This window comes from Xenopus tropicalis, chromosome 6, assembly GCF_000004195.4.
Source record: "Xenopus tropicalis strain Nigerian chromosome 6, UCB_Xtro_10.0, whole genome shotgun sequence".
NCBI lineage: Eukaryota > Metazoa > Chordata > Amphibia > Anura > Pipidae > Xenopus > Xenopus tropicalis.
In genome coordinates, this window is record NC_030682.2 from 98,621,131 (window position 1) to 98,641,707 (window position 20,577).

General features: G+C 37.9%; 1 protein-coding gene across 1 annotated transcript in view; it reads right to left on the reverse strand.

Annotated features, from left to right (window-relative positions):
• Window positions 1–20,577, reverse strand: part of galr1 (galanin receptor 1) — a 72,985-nt gene that overhangs the window by 19,471 nt on the left and 32,937 nt on the right. Inside the window, 1 exon segment of the mRNA NM_001113883.1 lies at window positions 10,682–10,747. Within this exon segment, the coding sequence (NP_001107355.1) occupies window positions 10,682–10,747 (66 nt within the window).

Genomic DNA, 20,577 nt, shown 5'->3' on the forward strand with positions numbered 1-20,577 from the left:
TGTGTCTTATATTCCGGAGCGTCTTATAGGGCGAAACATACGGTATATCATTGGAAGAATCTATTACCAACCAAACCCTCACAAGCTTAGATTTACACATAAATATTCACAGGAAAAAGGACACATATTACAGGAAACCACCAGACCAACCAAAATCAAATGAAGAAATATATGAAAGAGAGTCTTATCCCAAAGTACCAAAGATCATTAAGAAGAATATATAAATATAAGAATAGGAATATCCCATGCAATGGTTAACAATTCCGAGACCCTGAGACCATTTAGATTTTTTTATTACATATAATAAGGACTCATTTCATTTCTAGGACAATTAACAAGTGCTCCCATATTCTAAACATGAATAAGGTTTTAGTCAATGTCCTTCGTGAAAATTCACATGTAGCATATTGGACACCAAGGACAACCAAGTTTCCTGGAAGCCAGACATGACTTGAATATAAACACCCCCCCAAGTGGATAATAAGGTTTTATAAAGTACAATAACTATCTGTTTTATGAAAGAAAATGAAAATTTACCTCAGCTGCCACAAAGAGAATGTATAGAATAGATATAATTATATGTATTTACAGAAACATCATTGAAAAGTCCTTGTGGGTAAAAACATTTAGGGCGTACTTTGTGGGCAACTACTAATTGTTTTTGAAGTACAGACTTTATTACAATGGTTACCACAGTGAAATCTAGAATGATGATATCTTGTTGCAGGCAGCACTTTATAAGAGTAGATACTCACATATATGGAGAATACAGTAGATAGAGAAATGGTGTCAGTGTATTCAAGCAAGATTTACTTTTACATTAAATAACAGGTAAATACTGCATATTATGAATATTGTTTGGACTGCTTCCAACAGATCCATAGATGTACTAATTTAAAACAGTTAAGAGTGAGTCTAGATTAGACATGTACAGGTATGGGATCCCTTATCTGGAAACCCGTTATCCAGAAAGCTCCGAATTATGGAAAGGCCATCTCACATAGACTCCATTTTAATCAAATAATTCAGAATTTTAAAACTGATTTCCTTTTTCTCTGTAATAATAAAACAGTACCTTGTATTTGATCCCAACTAAGATATAAATAATCATTATTGGATGCAAAACAATCCTGCTGGGTTTAATCAATGTTTAAATGATTTTTTAGTAGACTTAAGGTATGGAGATCCAAATTACAGAAAGACCCCTTATCCGGAATACCCTTGGTCCCGAGCATTCTGGATAATGGGTCCTATACGTGTGTATATGCAATAAAATTCTCTGGCTTTGTGAAGGTTAGCCGCAGATTATATCGTTATATAAAATTGTACAGATGTTTGAGATATTTTTTTCCATAAGCAAACATAATTAATTTATTCATTCACCTTTTGCAGTAACAGATAAACAGTAAAAATAAACTTTATTATGTTTTATGATTTATATGACTTCCAGGGAGAGAACTAGGGGTAGGCAAAAGAGGTACATGCTTAGGGCACAATACTGGGGTGGGGTGGGGGGGCTAGGTGTATACCTCTTCTACTTTCCTACTCAGTGCCCTTGTCCCCCCACTGCTGGCTCATTACTGGTTCTGGCGCATAGTCATCACCACGCTTGTCCCGACGCATTTCACACGCCACTCACTGTCAGTGTGCACGCATAGGAACAAACGCATGCATGAGAGCTGACAGTGAGTGGGCAGGAGCACGATGGGAGGGGGCAGTGGGTTGTATGGTGACAAGACTTCTATAACTTTTGTCACTTTTTAAATAACTTGTATGACTGTGATTTCTTAAATTACTTCTGTGTCTTCTTATAGGACTTCAGTGATTTTTATGGCTTCTTATATGACTTCTATGACTAATTAAGACTTCTTTTTCTTGTAGGATGTACAATTTAATGGACACTAACATTTAAGTTTAATAAAAGAAAAAATTATTCTAAGCAACTTTCCAATATCAATTTAGCAAAATTATTAGTGCTTTACAAGTTATTTGTAAATGTAATTGCTATAGAAAGCAGCATTTGCTGAACTCCTGGTTGTTACTTTTTAAACAATGTTGCAAACGTCTGTCAGTCTGCTGCCATTTGTTAGATTGTTTCAAATGCCAGAGCCACCAGGGCAGAGAATAGAAAGGACAGACAGACACTGCTTTTAATAAGTCAAAGCCATTACAAATATGTAATGAATGTATATTGCAAAGTTGCTTAGAATTATGTTTTATTTTATTAGGCAAAAAAATATTTTTGGGGTTGACATGTTCTTTAAACAATCTTTTAAAAACCTCATAGGGAAATTCTTGAACACAACTATATAGTAGATTTTAATTTGGGGTCTAAACAATAGTGCTAGGAGGAGGGCTTTGCTGTTTAGGTACACCAGACAAAGGTTCAGTTCTCCCAGTCATGATTGCAGCACCCCTGATCAGCATATATGACCTAATACTGGGTAATATTACTACAGCTACTGCACCCTGCCCTGTCATTAAATTTATTTTGTTTTAATTTATTTTTCCTTTGTGATTGTGTAGCACAGGTGTGGTTGAGTGGGTACCCTTAGGATCTGGAATGAACACTATCCATACTAAATGAATTCCTTTTCCCTAAGGCAAAGATCCAGTGGCATGAATCTGGACACAGGAAGGGCTACTTACTGATCCTATAGGTGAGGGGACCCCAACTTTTCTTACACATGAACCACAGTCAAATGTAAAAAGACTGCACAAGCATGGAGTTCATGGAGGAGCCAAATAAGGGCTAAGATTGGCTATTAGGTAGCCTCTATGCACACTATCAGCTTACATGGGGCTTTATTTGGTAGGAAATCTTGTTTTCCTTCAATCAAAACTTCACCACGTCAGGAATTCAAAGATAACTACCTGGTTGAGAGCAACACCCAAGGGTTTGGTGTGCAACATGCCACTAGTTAGGAATCACTGCTATAGGTCAATGATCAGGTGGCATAAAACTAGACACAGGCACTTATACAAGGGGCATGGTTCTTGTCCAAGGTAGTAAGGATGACAATTATGGTGGCCATTATCTAAAATTCAGCTCTTAAAATCCTTAAAGTGGATTTAATTGTGTTAATTTTAATTGACTGTGAAGTTCACAATGCAAAAGATATTTTCCCCAAATTGTTATCCAACATTTGAACACACCTGTAATTCTTGGAACTCACCGATTGTCCCTCTCACCCAGTCACTAGTGATGAGTGAATCTGTCCGTTTTGCTTCGTTGGAAAAAAATTTTTGACGCGCAACATTTTCGCCGTTTTGCCGAAACAGCGAAAATGTCACGTGTCAAAAAAAATGGTCACCCACGACTATTCTTTTGTCGCCTGCGGTATTCTTTTGTCGCCTGCGGCTATTCTTTTGTCACCTGTGGCTATTTTTTTGTCGCCCGCGGCTATTCTTTTGTTGCCCGCAGCTATTCTTTTGTTGCCCGCGGTTATTCTTTTGTTGTCCGCAGCTATTCTTTTGTCGCCCGCGGCTATTCTTTTGTCAACCACGGCTATTCTTTTGACGCCCGATACTATTCTTTTTTGACGCGTGACTATTCTTTTGACGCAGCAAGTTTTTTCATCCGTTTCGCAAAACAATCCGTCAATTGCGAAACACGGAATCCATGCCTGGCGAAACATTTCGCCCATCACTACCAGTCACCAGTAACAGGTCCAACATCCGCTGGGCTTGCACCAGGAACTAAACTTGGCCGCTGCATTGAAATGCATACAATTGCCACACAAGGCGATTAGGGGTCTGCGGTGTATCCAATGCATGTGCACATCCGCAATGAACATACTGATGAAATGCACTGTAATGCTCAACAAGAGCCCCATAGCTGGTGAAAACAAAGTAGATACATTCTAGAAGTGTCACAATGTTTTACACATGAGCTGATTCATGTAATATATTTTTAAAAAGACCAGCAATGTTCAGGGGTATAGTTTCCTTTTAAGTAGTGTCTGCTTTTACTGTATGTTACTAGAAAAGTTCAGTAACCATATTAGCACAGGTGTGTTTGTTATTGTTAATATGTAGATACTGTATCAGCCATTAAGCCCAACCTTCTGGAAGAGGCAATCCCAAACCAAAACTTCCCTCACTTGTGATTATGTTTGGCAGGAAGCCTGTAAACAGTCAATGTGATTGCTATTGAGACAGATTGCTACATTATTACTGATAATAAAAAACAAATAACCAGAAGATTAATGATAGCTATCACCAGGCACACTAGTGCACAAAAAAAGGAAATGACGGAACTTAATTCTAAACTTAAAATTGTCAATCAAAAATCAAAACACAATTTTTCTGCTCTGAATCATTGTTGAAAAGGTAGTTTTTTGCTTTGCTATTTTACTTCTACTATTTTCACCATGGGGTTTGGCACAATGGGTGCCAAAATTTGCCTGGTAACTTTTGTTTTTCCATACACCAGTGTTGGTGATGTAGATTTATGACATGAAGCACAGAAATAGTTAAAGTAAACAGTACCACAGCATGAATTTCACTGATTATTAAGGGTCTTGGGGAGGCTATAGTAGAAAAGAATTAGAAAAGATGAATTAATATACAAGACAGCACATGATGGGAATCTGAATGGGGTGCACAAATAAATATACAGGTATGTGTGTATACAGTAATGCGTGTTGGGCAGGGGTGCTGTTTTTACTTTTAATTGTACTAAATCAAAAACCCTGTTAGTTTAAAGTATTGTTTTGACACAGCTTGCTTAAAAAATTATTTCCTTCATGTTATCCATTTGAATGTTTCTCACATATTACATAAATTGGTTCTATGACCTATTTTTATTCACCTTCGGGTCATAAAGAATTGGCTTTAAATACAAATATTGATTGGTCTGACTAATTAAAGCCTGATACCCCCAATACAGTCTCTTTCTTGCCCCACATTAGCATGTGTAATCTTCCTAGTTAAAGGGCATTTGTCACATAAAAATGTGCAATCTAACAGAGACAGATATATTCAGAGACCCTCGATAGGGAAAACAACTGTATTTTTCAAAGAATTGCTCCCTATTGTGTGCCCCATGCTGTGGAAAGGAGCCTCCAATCCTGGCAGCCATGCTGTAGAATATGCACAAACCTAGAGGATATTTTGTAGCAAATGGTTTTCCTTAAACTATGTCCATTTTCAGCCACAATAACAAATAACACCATATTTTTAAAGCACCTCATCGAAGCCTTGTGAAAGATTTTCTTGTGTAAAAATTGGTGTTAAATGTTGTGTACAGCACAAAATCATTTTTATACAGCTCTTTTCCAGTTATCCCATCTTTTTATGTCAGAATTTTACACTCAGTTTATCATTCGCATAAAACCATTACATAGTTTTATGAATGCCCATTATTGGCGTTGAAGTGTTGGGATCATTTCAATGCCATTTTTTATACTCCATCATAAATATGCTCTGTATTGAACATGGCAGGAATATTTAAAACAATCCAAATGAGCTTTCATATTACTGTCCATGTTAAAAAAAAAAAAAAACCCTCAAGACACTTACAGAGGAAAAAAAAGAAATGTTTATGTTTTGTACCATCCCAAATGCTTAAAGGGGAGGGCATATCTTGGTAGCTTAATGCACAGAATGTAAGATTGTATATTGTAAGCTCTACGGGGCAGGGACCTCTATCCTCTTGTCTCTTTAATGCTTAACTTATTGCAACTGTACCTTGTATTTATTTGTATCTATTATTATTTTAATAACCCCCTGTTGTAGTAATCTATTGTTTTACTGTATTGCACTGTGTACATAAGTAGCGCTTTATAAATAAAGATATACATACATACAGAATGCCTTAATGCCCTAAATATATTGATAATGGGTAAGTGCAAAGGACCGCTTGTTGTTGTCTGTATGAATTTTGAGGTAACAGCGTCATTGCACCCATCGCCTAATAGTTTACAATTTAGGGGTGAGCACAAATCCCCTTTTTTTTTTGCTATAGTTTATACAGGAGCAGTGGCCAGCTCCATGTTGTAGCTCTCACCCTTTCCAGCTAGAGTCAGGTGATCCCAATGGACCAATAAAAGGGCAACCATATGGGGAGTTTAACCTTGAAAGCAAGCAAGTTGCAGGTAAAACTCAGTCCCTTTGTTAAATGTACAAACCGGATTCCAAAAAAGTTGGGACACTAAACAAATTGTGAATAAAAACTGAACGCAATGATGTGGAGGTGCCAACTTCTAATATTTTATTCAGAATAGAACATAAATCACGGAACAAAAGTTTAAACTGAGAAAATGTACCATTTTAAAGGAAAAATATGTTGATTCAGAATTTCATGGTGTCAACAAATCCCAAAAAAGTTGGGACAAGTAGCAATAAGAGGCTGGAAAAAGTAAATTTGAGCATAACGAAGAGCTGGAAGACCAAATAACACTAATTAGGTCAATTGGCAACATGATTGGGTATAAAAAGAGCTTCTCAGAGTGGCAGTGTCTCTCAGAAGCCAAGATGGGTAGAGGATCACCAATTCCCACAATGTTGCGCAGAAAGATAGTGGAGCAATATCAGAAAGGTGTTACCCAGCGAAAAATTGCAAAGATTTTGCATCTATCATCATCAACTGTGCATAACATCATCCGAAGATTCAGAGAATCTGGAACAATCTCTGTGCGTAAGGGTCAAGGCCGTAAAACCATACTGGATGCCCGTGATCTCCGCACCACACTGCACCACAAACAGGAATGCTACTGTAAAAGAAATCACAGAATGGGCTAAGGAATACTTCCAGAAACCATTGTCAGTGAGCACAATCCACCGTGCCATCCGCCGTTGCCAGCTGAAACTCTACAGTGCAAAGAAGAAGCCATTTCTAAGCAAGATCCACAAGCTCAGGCGTTTTCACTGGGCCAGGGATCATTTAAAATGGAGTGTGGCAAAATGGAAGACTGTTCTGTGGTCAGACGAGTCACGAATCGAAGTTCTTTTTGGAAATCTGGGACGCCATGTCATCCGGACCAAAGAGGACAAGGACAACCCAAGTTGTTATCAACGCTCAGTTCAGAAGCCTGCATCTCTGATGGTATGGGGTTGCATGAGTGCGTGTGGCATGGGCAGCTTGCATGCCTGGAAAGGCAGCATCAATGCAGAAAAATATATTCAGGTTCTAGAACAACATATGCTCCCATCCAGACGTCATCTCTTTCAGGGAAGACCCTGCATTTTTCAACAAGATAATGCCAGACCACATTCTGCATCAATCACAACATCATGGCTGCGTGGGAGAAGGATCCGGGTACTGAAATGGCCAGTCTGCAGTCCAGATCTTTCATCTATAGAGAATATTTGGCGCATCATAAAGAGGAAGGTGCGACAAAGAAGGCCCAAGACGATTGAACAGTTAGAGGCCTGTATTAGACAAGAATGGGAGAGCATTCCTATTCCTAAACTTGAGAAACTGGTCTCCTCGGTCCCCAGACGTCTGTTGAGTGTTGTAAGAAGAAGGGGAGATGCCACACAGTGGTGAAAATGGCCTTGTCCCAACTTTTTTGGGATTTGTTGACACCATGAAATTCTGAATCAACATATTTTTCCCTTAAAATGGTACATTTTCTCAGTTTAAACTTTTGTTCCGTGATTTATGTTCTATTCTGAATAAAATATTAGAAGTTGGCACCTCCACATCATTGCATTCAGTTTTTATTCACAATTTGTTTAGTGTCCCAACTTTTTTGGAATCTGGTTTGTATATTGAAAGTGAGTGTAGGACTGGCCAGACTGGGGATTACTTTGGCATAGTTGGCCAGCTTGAATATATTGCAATATACGGACAAACAATCCGGTTTTGCTTAAAGGGGAGGGCATATCTTGGGAGCTTCATTTACATACAGAATGTCCTACAGTATATATTGATAATGGGTGAGTGCTGAGGACCTTTTGTTGTTGTCTGTATGAATTTTGTGGTCACAGACTCATTGCACCCCTACCTAGTGGTTTCAAATTTAGCGGTGAGCACAACTTTCCCTTGGTTTGCTACCCTTTACCTTTACCCAAATGCTCACAAGTATGCACCTCTTAATGCTTACTTAAAGAACAAGGAAAGTTTTTAAATGTTGTCAAAGCACTTAATGCTGTTCAAAAATTCACCTTTGTTACCTCTGAGAGCCATTGTATTTCAAACCTCTCCCTAATAGTATGGCAACATCAGTGAATTAGAACAATTTCTCACCCCAGGAAAGGAGCATGTTTAAGTCAGTCTGTTTGTTGTTGTTAATACTACTCCCATGAATTAGTATGTGAATGCCAGTGATCCAATCAGGGCAGTGCGGTCAGGGAACTGTCGTGCATGCAAAATTAAAAAGTAAGAAGAACATAAGAGTGAAGAAACTTCACAAAGATGGTGGCCACAGTTGGCAAAAAGCAGATTTAAGAGGTTGAGGTTTAGATTTCAGAATTTTTATACAACCAAACTGATGTAGTGATTGAATATACTCTATATAGATAATCATTTAAGCACATGTAGTGTTTAAGCTCTCTGTTTAATTTAAGAAGCACCTGTTTTCCACTAAAATTCAAAGAAACTAGTGGACACCCAAACACTTGGTTGGCCTTTCCTCACTATGTCCACCCCCAGTGTGGGAACCCAAGGGAACATAAAGCTAAAATTAAGAATAATTAAGCTTAATTACCTGACCCTCACCTTGATTCCTCAGAATCCCTAAATTGTTTCAATCTCTTGAAATGCTTTTCTATGTTGTTGGTGACATTTCACAAATAGGGTTATTAACAGACTGATCCATTGGTTACTGCATAAATGAGCTGGTGTAACAACAGACTAAACAGATTTCCTTGTCGATCAAAATTAGTTATTATTGGGTACACTTTATATACTACACTTTTATATTTAATTTGTTTATTAATGTAATTAATGACTTAAGGGGAGGGTTTTTATAAGTAATGTATAATTGTTTGCAGATTACACAAAGCTATGCAGCCAAATTAATTCCATCCAGCAGGCATCCTTTCAGCAGGTTCTATTTATACTGACACAATGGGTGGCTAAGGTGCAGATAAGATTTAATTTAAAAAAATGTTATGCACCTGGGATGTAAAAATATACAAGTCCCATATACCCTTAATGGGACTGCACTAGGCAAATCCATAATGGACAAGGACCTTGGAGTCAGTGCCACCTCAGGGGTCCTAGCTGTCTGAGATGGCCAAGTTGATGTCACCCTCCTCTTTCCCCCCGCGTTTAGTTATTTCATGTCAGTGTGCTCTCTGCACTAGAAAAGACAAATTCAGATTTAAAAATCAGAATTTTGGCTCTTTAAGTTACCAGGAGCAGCTTTTTGCCACCCTTGCCGAGCACAACTCGCCTTATGGCAACAGTGCCCCTGGTCCTTGTAGAGCAGTGATCCCCAACCAGTGGCTCGTGAGCAACATGTTGCTCACCAGAAACAAAAAGAAAAAGAATCGCTCTAAGGGAAACCCTAAAGCGAAACAAAAATTCCTCAGAAACAATATAAATAAATAATAAACAAATAAATGAAAAAATGAAAACAGTATAATAAACTAACAAACTATAAGTACCACGTGGTTCGATGAGGCCCGGGTGTTTAAACCCCGGGCCTGCCGCTCAAGTTTTAGAGTCTATCTCTTATGTAGTTTAAAGTCTGAGAAACAGCATGCTCACCAAAGTCCGGCAATGGTCCGGGTGCTCACAGCCCCGAACCCGCAGCTGAGGAGGAATAACTTCAAAGTGGAAGGAAGGACATCGAGCACACTTCGGACACAAGGAATCCGTTAAAATTCTGTACTTTATTTCATCATGTTTAAAAACAAAAGTGTGCCTGACGCGTTTCGTGCGTTAGGAGCACTTATTCATAGGCTCACCAGACCCACTGATGTTGCTCCCAATGGCCTCAAAGTTGGTGGCCATTATTGAATTTCTGAATTTTCACTGGTAAAAAAGGTTGGGGATTTCTGTTGTAGATAATAAACTTTGCAGTAGCCAGCAATGCCAGGCAGAAGCTACAAGGGATAACAAGGTTTTGAGCTGTATTTAAAAGGGGTATAGATTAACGAGAGGAAGGGATTATTCTTCTACTTTACAGAGTGCCACTAAGGCCCCATGTAGGATATAGAGAACTTGATGGTAACTAAACTGCATGAATCCATATTAGTGGAAAACCAATCATATAGGGTATATTTAATATTTAAATGGTTTTTTTTTAAGTAGAACTAGGGGCAGATTTATTATACAGTTTACAAAACGGCATCAAAATTCAGCACACATCGGCAGGCTTCACCGCTTAAAAAACAGCGTAAAATCAGCTTAATTTTATTACATGTTTTTCTTACGTAATATAATGGCGTAAAATCTGGCGTCCAGATGGCGACTTCTCAATTTATTTTACACAGCTTTTTACACAGCACAATAATTAGGCCCCTTAATGTATGGTGATCTACATTAGTAAGATAGTGAAAATGTATTTGCAAGTTGCAAGAAAATGTATTTGCAAGCTCAGTTTTAAGACATGGATGGTCAGACAGTAAATACTGAGGGAGAAAGAAAAAATGATGGCATTTCTAAGCTGCAGTGGAAGGGTTTGCAGTAGTATTTACATTTTCCTCCAAAGCCTGTCAAGCTGGATAGGTATAATATTTCCTTAAATAAAGGGTTTCTGCATCTATATCTAAAAGACATGATTACCTTTTTCTTTGAAGCCTCTGATTTCTTTGACATGTTTCTTAACTTTTTATGCAGGTGGTTGAGTACCTACAAAGATAAGGAAAGTAGGTTATTTTTTCTTCATTGGATTAAAATCAGTTATTATGAATAATACTGGAATAACACTCTGTTTAAAAGCAAAACTGCAGTTAATCATAATTCACACTGCACAATACAGAAACTGATCCTGCAAAACGAAGCGCTTTGCAATCTATGTATTTGGGGGAGGGGGGTACATTTTAATGAATTTTAAATTAAAAAAAAAAAAGATTCATAGAGGGATAAAGGGAAACAAATCATGTGTGAGCTCTCCAGTGTCCTCTGACCTACGATTAAATGAAAGGATGAAGTCTAGCAGAGGCTTAGCATATAGAAGCATTAAAGCTAATTGACTTCAACGCATTTGACATGAGAAATAACTTCAGGAAGACGTGCCCATTGACTCCAATACATTTACAAAAAAAGTCCAATGATTCCAATGCATTTGGCACAAGAAAAAATGCCTAATGAGTCTAATACTTTTGGCAAAATTATAGCATTTCCCAAATTTTTTCACGGTTTCATATATTTTTTTGGTAAAGAGAAACAGGACAGTTTTGCTCATCACAAGATATTAACTTTAAATATGATTCTGCTGTACAGGACACTGACTGCAGGCAGCAATGGAGTTGTATCTCATAGTCCATCACCTACATGCCAATTTAAATACATTTAGCATTAGCAAAACCTGTTTCTGTTTTCAGCACTTTGTACTTTGCCCTGTTATTGGGAAATTAGTCTTTTTGACTTGTTGAGCTAAATAAAATTAATACAAAAAATGGCAATATGATTTAATGATCAGCAAACAGCATAGAAGGTAAGTGGATCAAAACTATCAAGGTAAATATGGTCCCATTTAGCAGGCACATACTGTACTTACTAATATCTCAAAAAAGTCCACTTAAGTGAATGTTTTCCTGCAAAGATAGCATCAAGGAAAGTACAGTATTACCACAAACTGTGGATGACTGGATACTGGATTCAGTTCAGGATTTGGCTGAATCCAAGTCATTTTTAGAAGGATTCGAATCCAAACCCTATATATTGTACCAGCACTTTCCCCTGTGTTTTCAGTAATTTCTGCTTCCAGGTTCTGATTCAGTTCAGTATCCATACCCAAGGATTTGGGGATTTGCTGCATCCCTACTGCAAACCAATATATATAGGTTATATATAGGGACCTATAGGGTTAACAATTCCTATAGCTTTAAACCCTACACCCTTATTTCACTGTTTTGGGCAGAGACCGATGTAACAGGTTTTCCTATTTACATAGTTTAGTGGATCTTTCTCTTTGGCTTGCATCTGCTGAACAAGGTGTATGTCCCATTGAGCCCCAGTAAAGCCATTCTACCCCCTTGGGGCTATTACCTTTGGAGAAGCTGTGGAGCAGGGACCCTGGAACGAGGAATAGTAAAAGCAGGTTACTTTTGTCACAGCACTTTCTAGAAAAGTGAGATAGACAGCTATGGTTAGCAAGATCAGTTCCAACCAGGAGAACAGTGGAAGTGTTGTCCTTTACAGACTCTGCTACCTTAGTGTAGGGACTACAGTAGTGACAAGGGTATCAGGTCCATTAAGGTAGAAACCCTAAGGATATAAATCTACTTAACCCAGCTGGTTCTCTATAGTAGTTCATCATTTGTTACCCTGTGGATCATTTGTCTTCGACAATAAAACCAGTTTAGTTTGAGTTTGCTACAAGAACCTTCTGGCGTACTTTATTCATTTACTTTGCACACAGCCTAAGTGAGTTGTAGTTGCACTACCTCCCCCTTGATCTTTCCACATAGCAAAAGCCCATCCTGTAAGTTAGAGTCCAGTGTACCCCATGCTCTATAGCCTATTTAGCTGGTCTCGTCTGTGTTTATAGCCTAAAAGGTGTTACATATATATATATATATACACACACACAAATATATTTTACTAGGCTTTTTTTGATGATCTTTGTATGTACAATATCATGCAAAAATGAAAAATCTCAAAGCAAGTGCACAATCTAGACTTCACGACAGTCTGAGTAATATGGCTTATGAATCATTCTTTCCCTTTTTTCTACATCTGGATAAATATTAATATTTATGAAGAGATACTGCATTAGGCCACTAGAGAGCAATCAGCGTAAATAGCAGGCAAAAGTTCTTCTTATAATCCCTGACAAATTACAAATGCTGCACAAGGTTCCTGATATCATTGAAACCAGAACTAGCAGCATCTTTCTCATTCGTCTCTGGATAAACAACAATGCCTTGGAGCAGAGTTCCTCTATTGAGTCTATGGCAATGGAATGCAGGTCAGAAAGACCTAAATGCCTACTGTCCATCCCCTCCAAGCAAGTAAAAATAGTTTTTTTAATTTTAGTAATAAGGTTTTTAATTTTATTTTATGAACCAAAAGTGAAGTTTCAGTTCAAATCTTTATCTTTAGTGGAATTAATGGGTACTCACACACAAGTGAATCTTAATAATTACTGTTTATAAACAATGGCATCTTTCTGCCAGTTTTTCCACCCTCTGTGCTGTTTATTCTTTTGACTTATTTGCCTTCTAAAATGATGTTAAATAATGTTATACAGACTGCTCTGCTACAGATCTTGCCATGCGCTAATACAATATCTAATATTTTCTTCCAATAACTTCCAAGTTCCAAGTACTTACTAAGATGGAGACCTTGCCATGTCTCAATTGTCATCAATATACCTCATAAACTGTAACCCCTATTTGGCTGTAAAAACAGGCAGCACCAGCTAGAATAGGTTTAGAGCATGGGGTACATAGGACTCAATCCCTCAGATGGGCTTTTGCTAAGTGGAAATATCCCTGGGTGTAGTACAACTACAACTCACTGATGCTGTGTGCAAAGTAAAGTAGAAAATAATGGACACCAGAAGGTTCTTGCTGATGAACAAATGAAAACTTGGTTTATTGTCTCAATTAGTTCACAGCACTAGATCATACTCACAAATGCAGAAATACAGTAGCACACTCTGAGGACAACAAGAGATGATGCCCACCGGTTTATCCCACCTCTTTTTGAGACTGGGCAGGGTAAAAGCACCTAGTCTGCACGGCACCACTATGGAGGGCAGTCTTAATAGATACCTCAGCCCTCAGGATGAATACCTTTAGCTTTAAGGATCCTTACAGCCGACAATGGATCAAGGTTTAGGTACTAGCCTGTATCCTGTGTCTTAACCGTGGCCCTATGGTAAGGCAACAGTGCCTATATGGAAGGGTACTTCCAGCCAACTTCCTGGTTGGAGCCAGAAACTGCTCTTGCTTCCTTTTCCTAACTGCCTTACTTTCCTAGAAAGTGTAGAGTGAAGAGTTTAGATGGATACTCTAGGGTAGGAATGGCTTTACTGGGGACCGGTTGATCCCAGGCTCAGTGTACCTTTCACCTGAGACACCAGAGGCAGCCAAAGAGGAAGACCCAACCCTTTACTAAACACTATATTGGAGTGCAAAGGGTGGAGTCAACCTGTAAACCAATAAGGCACATATGCAAAACTATAAACTGATACATGGGTCTTCCCCAGTAACAGCATAAACTAGGAAGTTGTAGGGTTTAAAGCCATAGGGACATATTAACCCTATGGGTCCCTACAAACTCATAAATAATACGGAGCATGAGGGTTGCCAATAGAGAGAATGTTTTCACTGGAGTGTATTAAGTTTAGCTTCATGTACTACCATATACACAGAGAGTGACATATATGTGTGTGTAGGAAGGGTGGTGGTTATGCAACATTTGTTATGTTTATTTCATTTGCTTATATACTCCCTTCTACTAACATCTAACCTTTGCAAACACTAAAAATGTTATCAATAACTTCAAATAAGACTGTACTCCTGGATGTATGACCTACTTATATGTACAGGTATCCGTTATCCGGAAACCCGTTATCCCGAAAGATCCAAATTACACAAAGCCTGTCTCCCATAAACTCCATTTTAATCAAATAATTCAGAATTTTAAAAATTTCCTTTTTCTCTGTAATAATAAAACAGTACCTTATATTTGATCCCAACTAAGATATAATTAATCCTTATTGGGGGCAAAATAATCCTATTGGGTTTTATTAATGTTTTATTACATTTTTTAGCAGACTTAAGATATAGAGAACCAAGTTATGGAAAGACCCCTTATCCAAAAAACCCTTGATCCCGAGCATTCTGGATAACAGGTCCCATACCTGTACTTACATGTATATGAATAAAACATTTAGATCAGTGGTTTCCTGGATATTAACTCAATAAAACTAATCTGAAGACCCTGAACAAAAAAGTAACCCCTATGTTTAAAGGCGTTATTTATCAAAATTCTGCTATTATAGTTCTATTCTGTTGTTTTCACATGCATTCATATCCTCAAACTTGTTGATTTGCCACTGAATAAAATGACTTGTCTTTGTTAATGTGACCTAGTTCTGCACCAAAACATTAGCTGAAAATCTAACGGAAAACCATAAAACTTAATGATTTTCTTTATATTTACATAACCCTTGTTATTACATGTCCCTTGATACAACAATTTTAATTTAATGCATGAGTGTAAAGCTCATTATCAATTACCCACCTTTAACTACTTTTCCCTCACATCCCTACCCAATAAATGATGGGGAAGAGGGAATTGATGAAATTACCCCACAAGTGTGTTTAGCACATCAGCCTTTGCTTCAGGTGGAACCTTTGGGAGAGCAGATAATTTGGATCATAATCACAGCCAATTGTTATTACAAACAATAAATAAACTTGGCATGAAACAAATTCATTGTCATACCATTACAATTTACTTGGATCACATAGAGGCTTATACATCTGCTTCCAATAGACTCTAGCGTGACTTATATTTGGCTTTTTGACATAAACAAATAAATGTTTTTAGAAAGTTCTTTAAAGGAGAAGGAAAGGTAAAATCCCTGGGGGGGTTCAGAATGTTAGGCGCACCCCCACCCAGTGATTGTAATTGTCTGCCTTATACCCCAGGTTGGTGCTCCTGTTAGAAGAAAACCACACCAGCCCAGGGTAGCTACAAACAAGTGATCCTTTTCTCTCGTCTATCTTTGAAATCCCCGGTGCATGCGCAGTAGAGTGAAAAAGCCATCACGGGGTGATGCCTAACATTATAGCACCCCCCCCCCCCCAGTTATTGTACCTTTTCTTCTCCTTTAAACCCCTTTTAAAGCAACTTGCCACATAAAGCACTTATTTAATAGTTTCAACAGGTAAATCTGAAACTAGTGCTACAACTTCATTTTAAGGTTTGTACATTGGCAACAAAATGGTAGACTGTACGGTGGCATCCAGAAGAATTTTTACAGGAGGTTTGGGGGTCTGGGTTGTCAACAGACAGCAATCTCCAACTGGAGGAATCAACGCCAACTGAACAGAACAAAAACTGAACTGATCATCTTTCCACCTAAGCCTGGTCCTACTCCCCCTTTTTACTATCTCTATTGATGGCATGCTCATTAACACTGCCAACTCAGCATGTTGTCTGGGTCAAACCCTGACCTTTTTCTTAGCCAAAATGTTTCCCTTTCTTTCAATTGCAACAGCTAAGATGCTCATGCATGCTCTCATCATATCCCAAGTAGACTACTAACTTGCTACTAACCGCCCTCCCTAACTCCCATCTCTCCCCCCTATAGTCTGTATTATATACTGCTTCCAGAAATCTTCTACTCTCATCAAAGAGAGTACAGGCTCCTCCCCTACTGAAGTCCTTATTGTGGCTTCTTATTCAATAAAGAATAACTTAAAAAACCCTTCTCTTAACCTTCAAAGCCTTTCATTTCTCTGCACCTCAATACATATCTTCCCTTGTGTCTCCATCCTGACTGACTCCTCCCCGCTCCTCTCGGAGCAACCGCTTAGTTGAACCCCCCAATACCACCTCTGTTTCCCATTATCTTCTGCCTTGCTGCTCCTTATATTTGGCATGCCATCCCTGAATTCCTCCGGAGAGAATCCTCCCTCAGTGTTTTCAGAACTAAACTCAAAGACTACTTCTTGGAGCACTCACATAGCACCTATTTTTGTGCTGTACAGCGCTGTGTGCATCATTACTAGCACTATTTATATAAAAATATATGTATGTGTACTATGTAAATATACGTAGTACGTACATTTATTGAATGTATACCTTTTTTCATTTATATCCCATGCATCTCTAGCTACTTGGACATAAATAGGCATTAAGTCCAAACACACACACGGTGTAGGATAAACAGAGGGAAAAGGACATGACATACATACCCTGGTAAGATCAATAGTAGAACTGGTTACATTCCACCCTACCAGTTTATGGACATATTTTAATATGTTTTAATATATTTTAAGCTTAGCTTTTTTTTATTTTTTTTAGCTGAAAAATGCAATGTAGCCTAGTCATGTTGGCAGTAACCATGTTAAGTACATGCAATCTTTATTGCAATCTTCGCACGTGCAGTTGTAGATCTTGCCTTGACTGTACTTGCCTTGACACCACTAGCTGTAGTGAAGAGCGAAACTTCCGTGAAAATTCGCCGCAGAAAAAATTGACGCGTGGAATTTTTTGTCACGTGTCAAAAAAGCGCGGGCGACCAAAAATTTACGTGGGCGACAAAAAAATTGCGCGATAAATGCGTTTCGTGAATTTTTTACTGTTTTGCGGATTTTCTTGCTGTTTCACAAATTTTATTGCAAAGCGAAACGGGACAGATTAGTACAGTAGTAAGGGACAGTAGTAAGGCTGCATCACTATTTCGCTGCACATGCTATGTGTCAAGAATTGTAGTAAAGAAGACCTGAGCATCCCATGATGGTGCCGGTCAACCCTACTGCGCTCCTTTTCATTTTTCCAGTTGGGAAAAACAGTATCTTCTGCTTATGAGCCCCTGATGGTGCAGTTAGCGAGGGAGGCCTGTCAGGGTCTTAGGTTATCACAAGGGTTTCCTTTTCAATTAAACGAGAAATACCACACTTCGGTTTTGTATGTACTATTGAGTTACAGAATTATCCAAATCTTCATTAGGATTACTACTTTTGATATTCTGATTACTACTTTTGATCTTCAGCAGGATTGCTACTTTTAGAACTAAAAATGATAGCCTAAAAATCTATAAAGTATTTGAATCTCTTTAATTGCACATAGGATATTTTAGTACAAATTCACATCCATTTCCAACACTCAGCTTGCTGTTAGGGTGTTTTGACATCTGCACAATAAATGTTTTATTTATTCTCGATACATTAGGAAGCTTTTATAGATCAAGATAAAGTGTTAATTTAGAAACAGAAACAATACAAAGATTGTCTTTCTGATGTATTCTAAGTAAATGATGAACATTTAAAAAGACTGCTTCTTTTCAGATCTTTTAAAATATTCTGTTTTCAAATTACAGTTGGTGACACATTTTTTTATCTCTTTTTCAAAATATGGCTATTAAATTAAACTAAGGCAGGGCAGAGAATGCCTCCATAAAGTTCATACCCTATATGTAATAAAAGGCGCTATGTGTGTGTGTTGGGACATGGGGCTGAACTGGGGACATCGGGCTGAACCTGATCCAAATAACCAATATAAGTTGCAAGTATAACTATACACAAGTTTTTTTTTTTTTTGCACCCTTGGACATCTCTCCCACAATATTACAAAACACATATATCACAATCACAAATATCACAAAGCGTTGTATTCATTTGCAACTTAATCACAATAACTATGTGGGGAAATCAACTCTGACTCCTGTTTGTAGTAAACAATCAAATCATTCTTTCATGCCCATTGTTATTTTCTTCAATGGCTAGTAACACAGAACGCATTGTAGCCAGCATGTTACAAAGCTTTTTGTCTACTACAAGTGCATTAGATATTTCATAGGGCTCTAATAACACCTTAATAAAGAATCCCCAAGCCACTGGTTGGGTGGAACGGCTGCAATCTTACTTTCTTAAACTAAGCAACCTAACACTCGATAAAAAGGTATAAACCTATGAGTTAGAGGACATGTAAACCCCACACACAAAAATTTAATCAGTGAATAGCCTCTTTGAAATCTTTCAATACCTGCCACACTGGTTGTCCAGAGGTTAATAGTAAGGCTGCAACATCCCCTAATCACTTAGATTTGCTTCTCCTCCTGTAACCCACTCAGCCCCCTCCCTCAGGAATTTGCTTTGACTTCTGGCTTGTCAGACATGCTCAGTTGTTCTAAACTAAGATTACTAAACACGCCCCCCAGTCTAGCAGGCAGTGAAGAGATGGCATTGTTGGTTCCCATAGAAACTCAGCTCTAGCTGTCTGCTTCAGTTTTTTTCTCCAAACCTCCTCTCCTGAGCTCAGCTCAAACAAAGCAGAACTTTTATCAGAGACAGTTGTGCCTGTGTGAGTCTGTATTCTTGATGAAATGTATGCTGAATAAGGGTCTGTGTGTGTATATGCTGTTTGCAGATTTAAATGTATCTGATTATGTATCAGAGGAAGAATGGCCACTGGGTGAAAGCTGCTATTTGCTTTAGGAAGATGTGATGGTGCTGGGTGGGGTGGGGGGGGGGGGGGAGACAAGCCCAACTGAAATACATTGTAGGCAAAAGTAGGCTTTACATATCCTTTAAGTTATTTTTTATTTTATTGCCCATACAGATTATATTGATTTATTCCTGGTGCTAAAGCTGGAGATTAAGATTCTGTTATATAAGAGATGCAATCATTCTGGGATGCTAATACACAACTCATTGTATTCTTATAATTAAAAGAGGACTAGCAGACTATTTCTTAGTAACTATATAAAAATACATGTTCCAAGCTGCCAAAATCATATAAAGAAAAACATACAAACTGAAGAGTTTGCTTTCACTAGAAAGGCATTACTGCATATTATCTTGGCTAAAAATAAGTTTATTACTAAAATTCTTTTATAGTTAATATTTAGAATTTTTTTGAGCAGCCATAAGAAACCACAGCAATGGAAAGTATTCAAAATATTACCCATCATGCCTTTACATTTATCCTAATCTTGGGGCTTTGTGTAGTGCTGGGTTATATTTTGGTTTCTCTTTATAGATTAGTATGATATGTATTAGCTTCATGGTTTGTTTATTATAAAAACCTGACCCAAGCAATGGGAAAGTCAGCAAGCATTAGGATTTCCAGATAAAACAAGATTATATTACCTTTTGGCAAAGTTACTCCTTAATCTGACATGATAAACGTCATGGAAACAAAGTCAACAAAAAAGGAGAAAAAGAAAAGGAAATACGCATAGAACACTGCCCATTTTTAATACAGCTATCCAGTAACTGTGAAGACACATATAATAGTTAGGCACATTAAGAAGTGCATAATCAGCTGTCTTCTAAATTTGTCATACACATGGTGCCAAGCTTCTACACAGTGCTACAGAAAGCTAAACACACACAGTGAGAATGAACAAATCTATACAATGTGTTATAGTTAAAAGAACTTCACATCTGTTTTGTTATAGAAAGACAATACACACTTTGTTTTGTAAGATGTTTAGCACGAGGACAACAATCTGTACATGTTTCCAACCAAATTCAAGCTTTAACCAAGCCAAAAAGCTCAGTGTGCATTGGATATTCTTTGATGTTTGTAATAATTTTCAATCAATACCAGCCAACATTAAGAATATGTATAGGCTATGGAAAAATTATAATGAAACTGAGCAATGGGGCATCTGTTATTGATCACGACTGCCTTGGTTTTAAACAAACCACCGGATGATTTCTTTGTAAAAATAGACGGATTCATTTGATTCCCACCAAACCCTATATACTGTATATTCCTAAACTATGTCTAGCACCCCATATATTACTTAGAGTGCACATTCACAA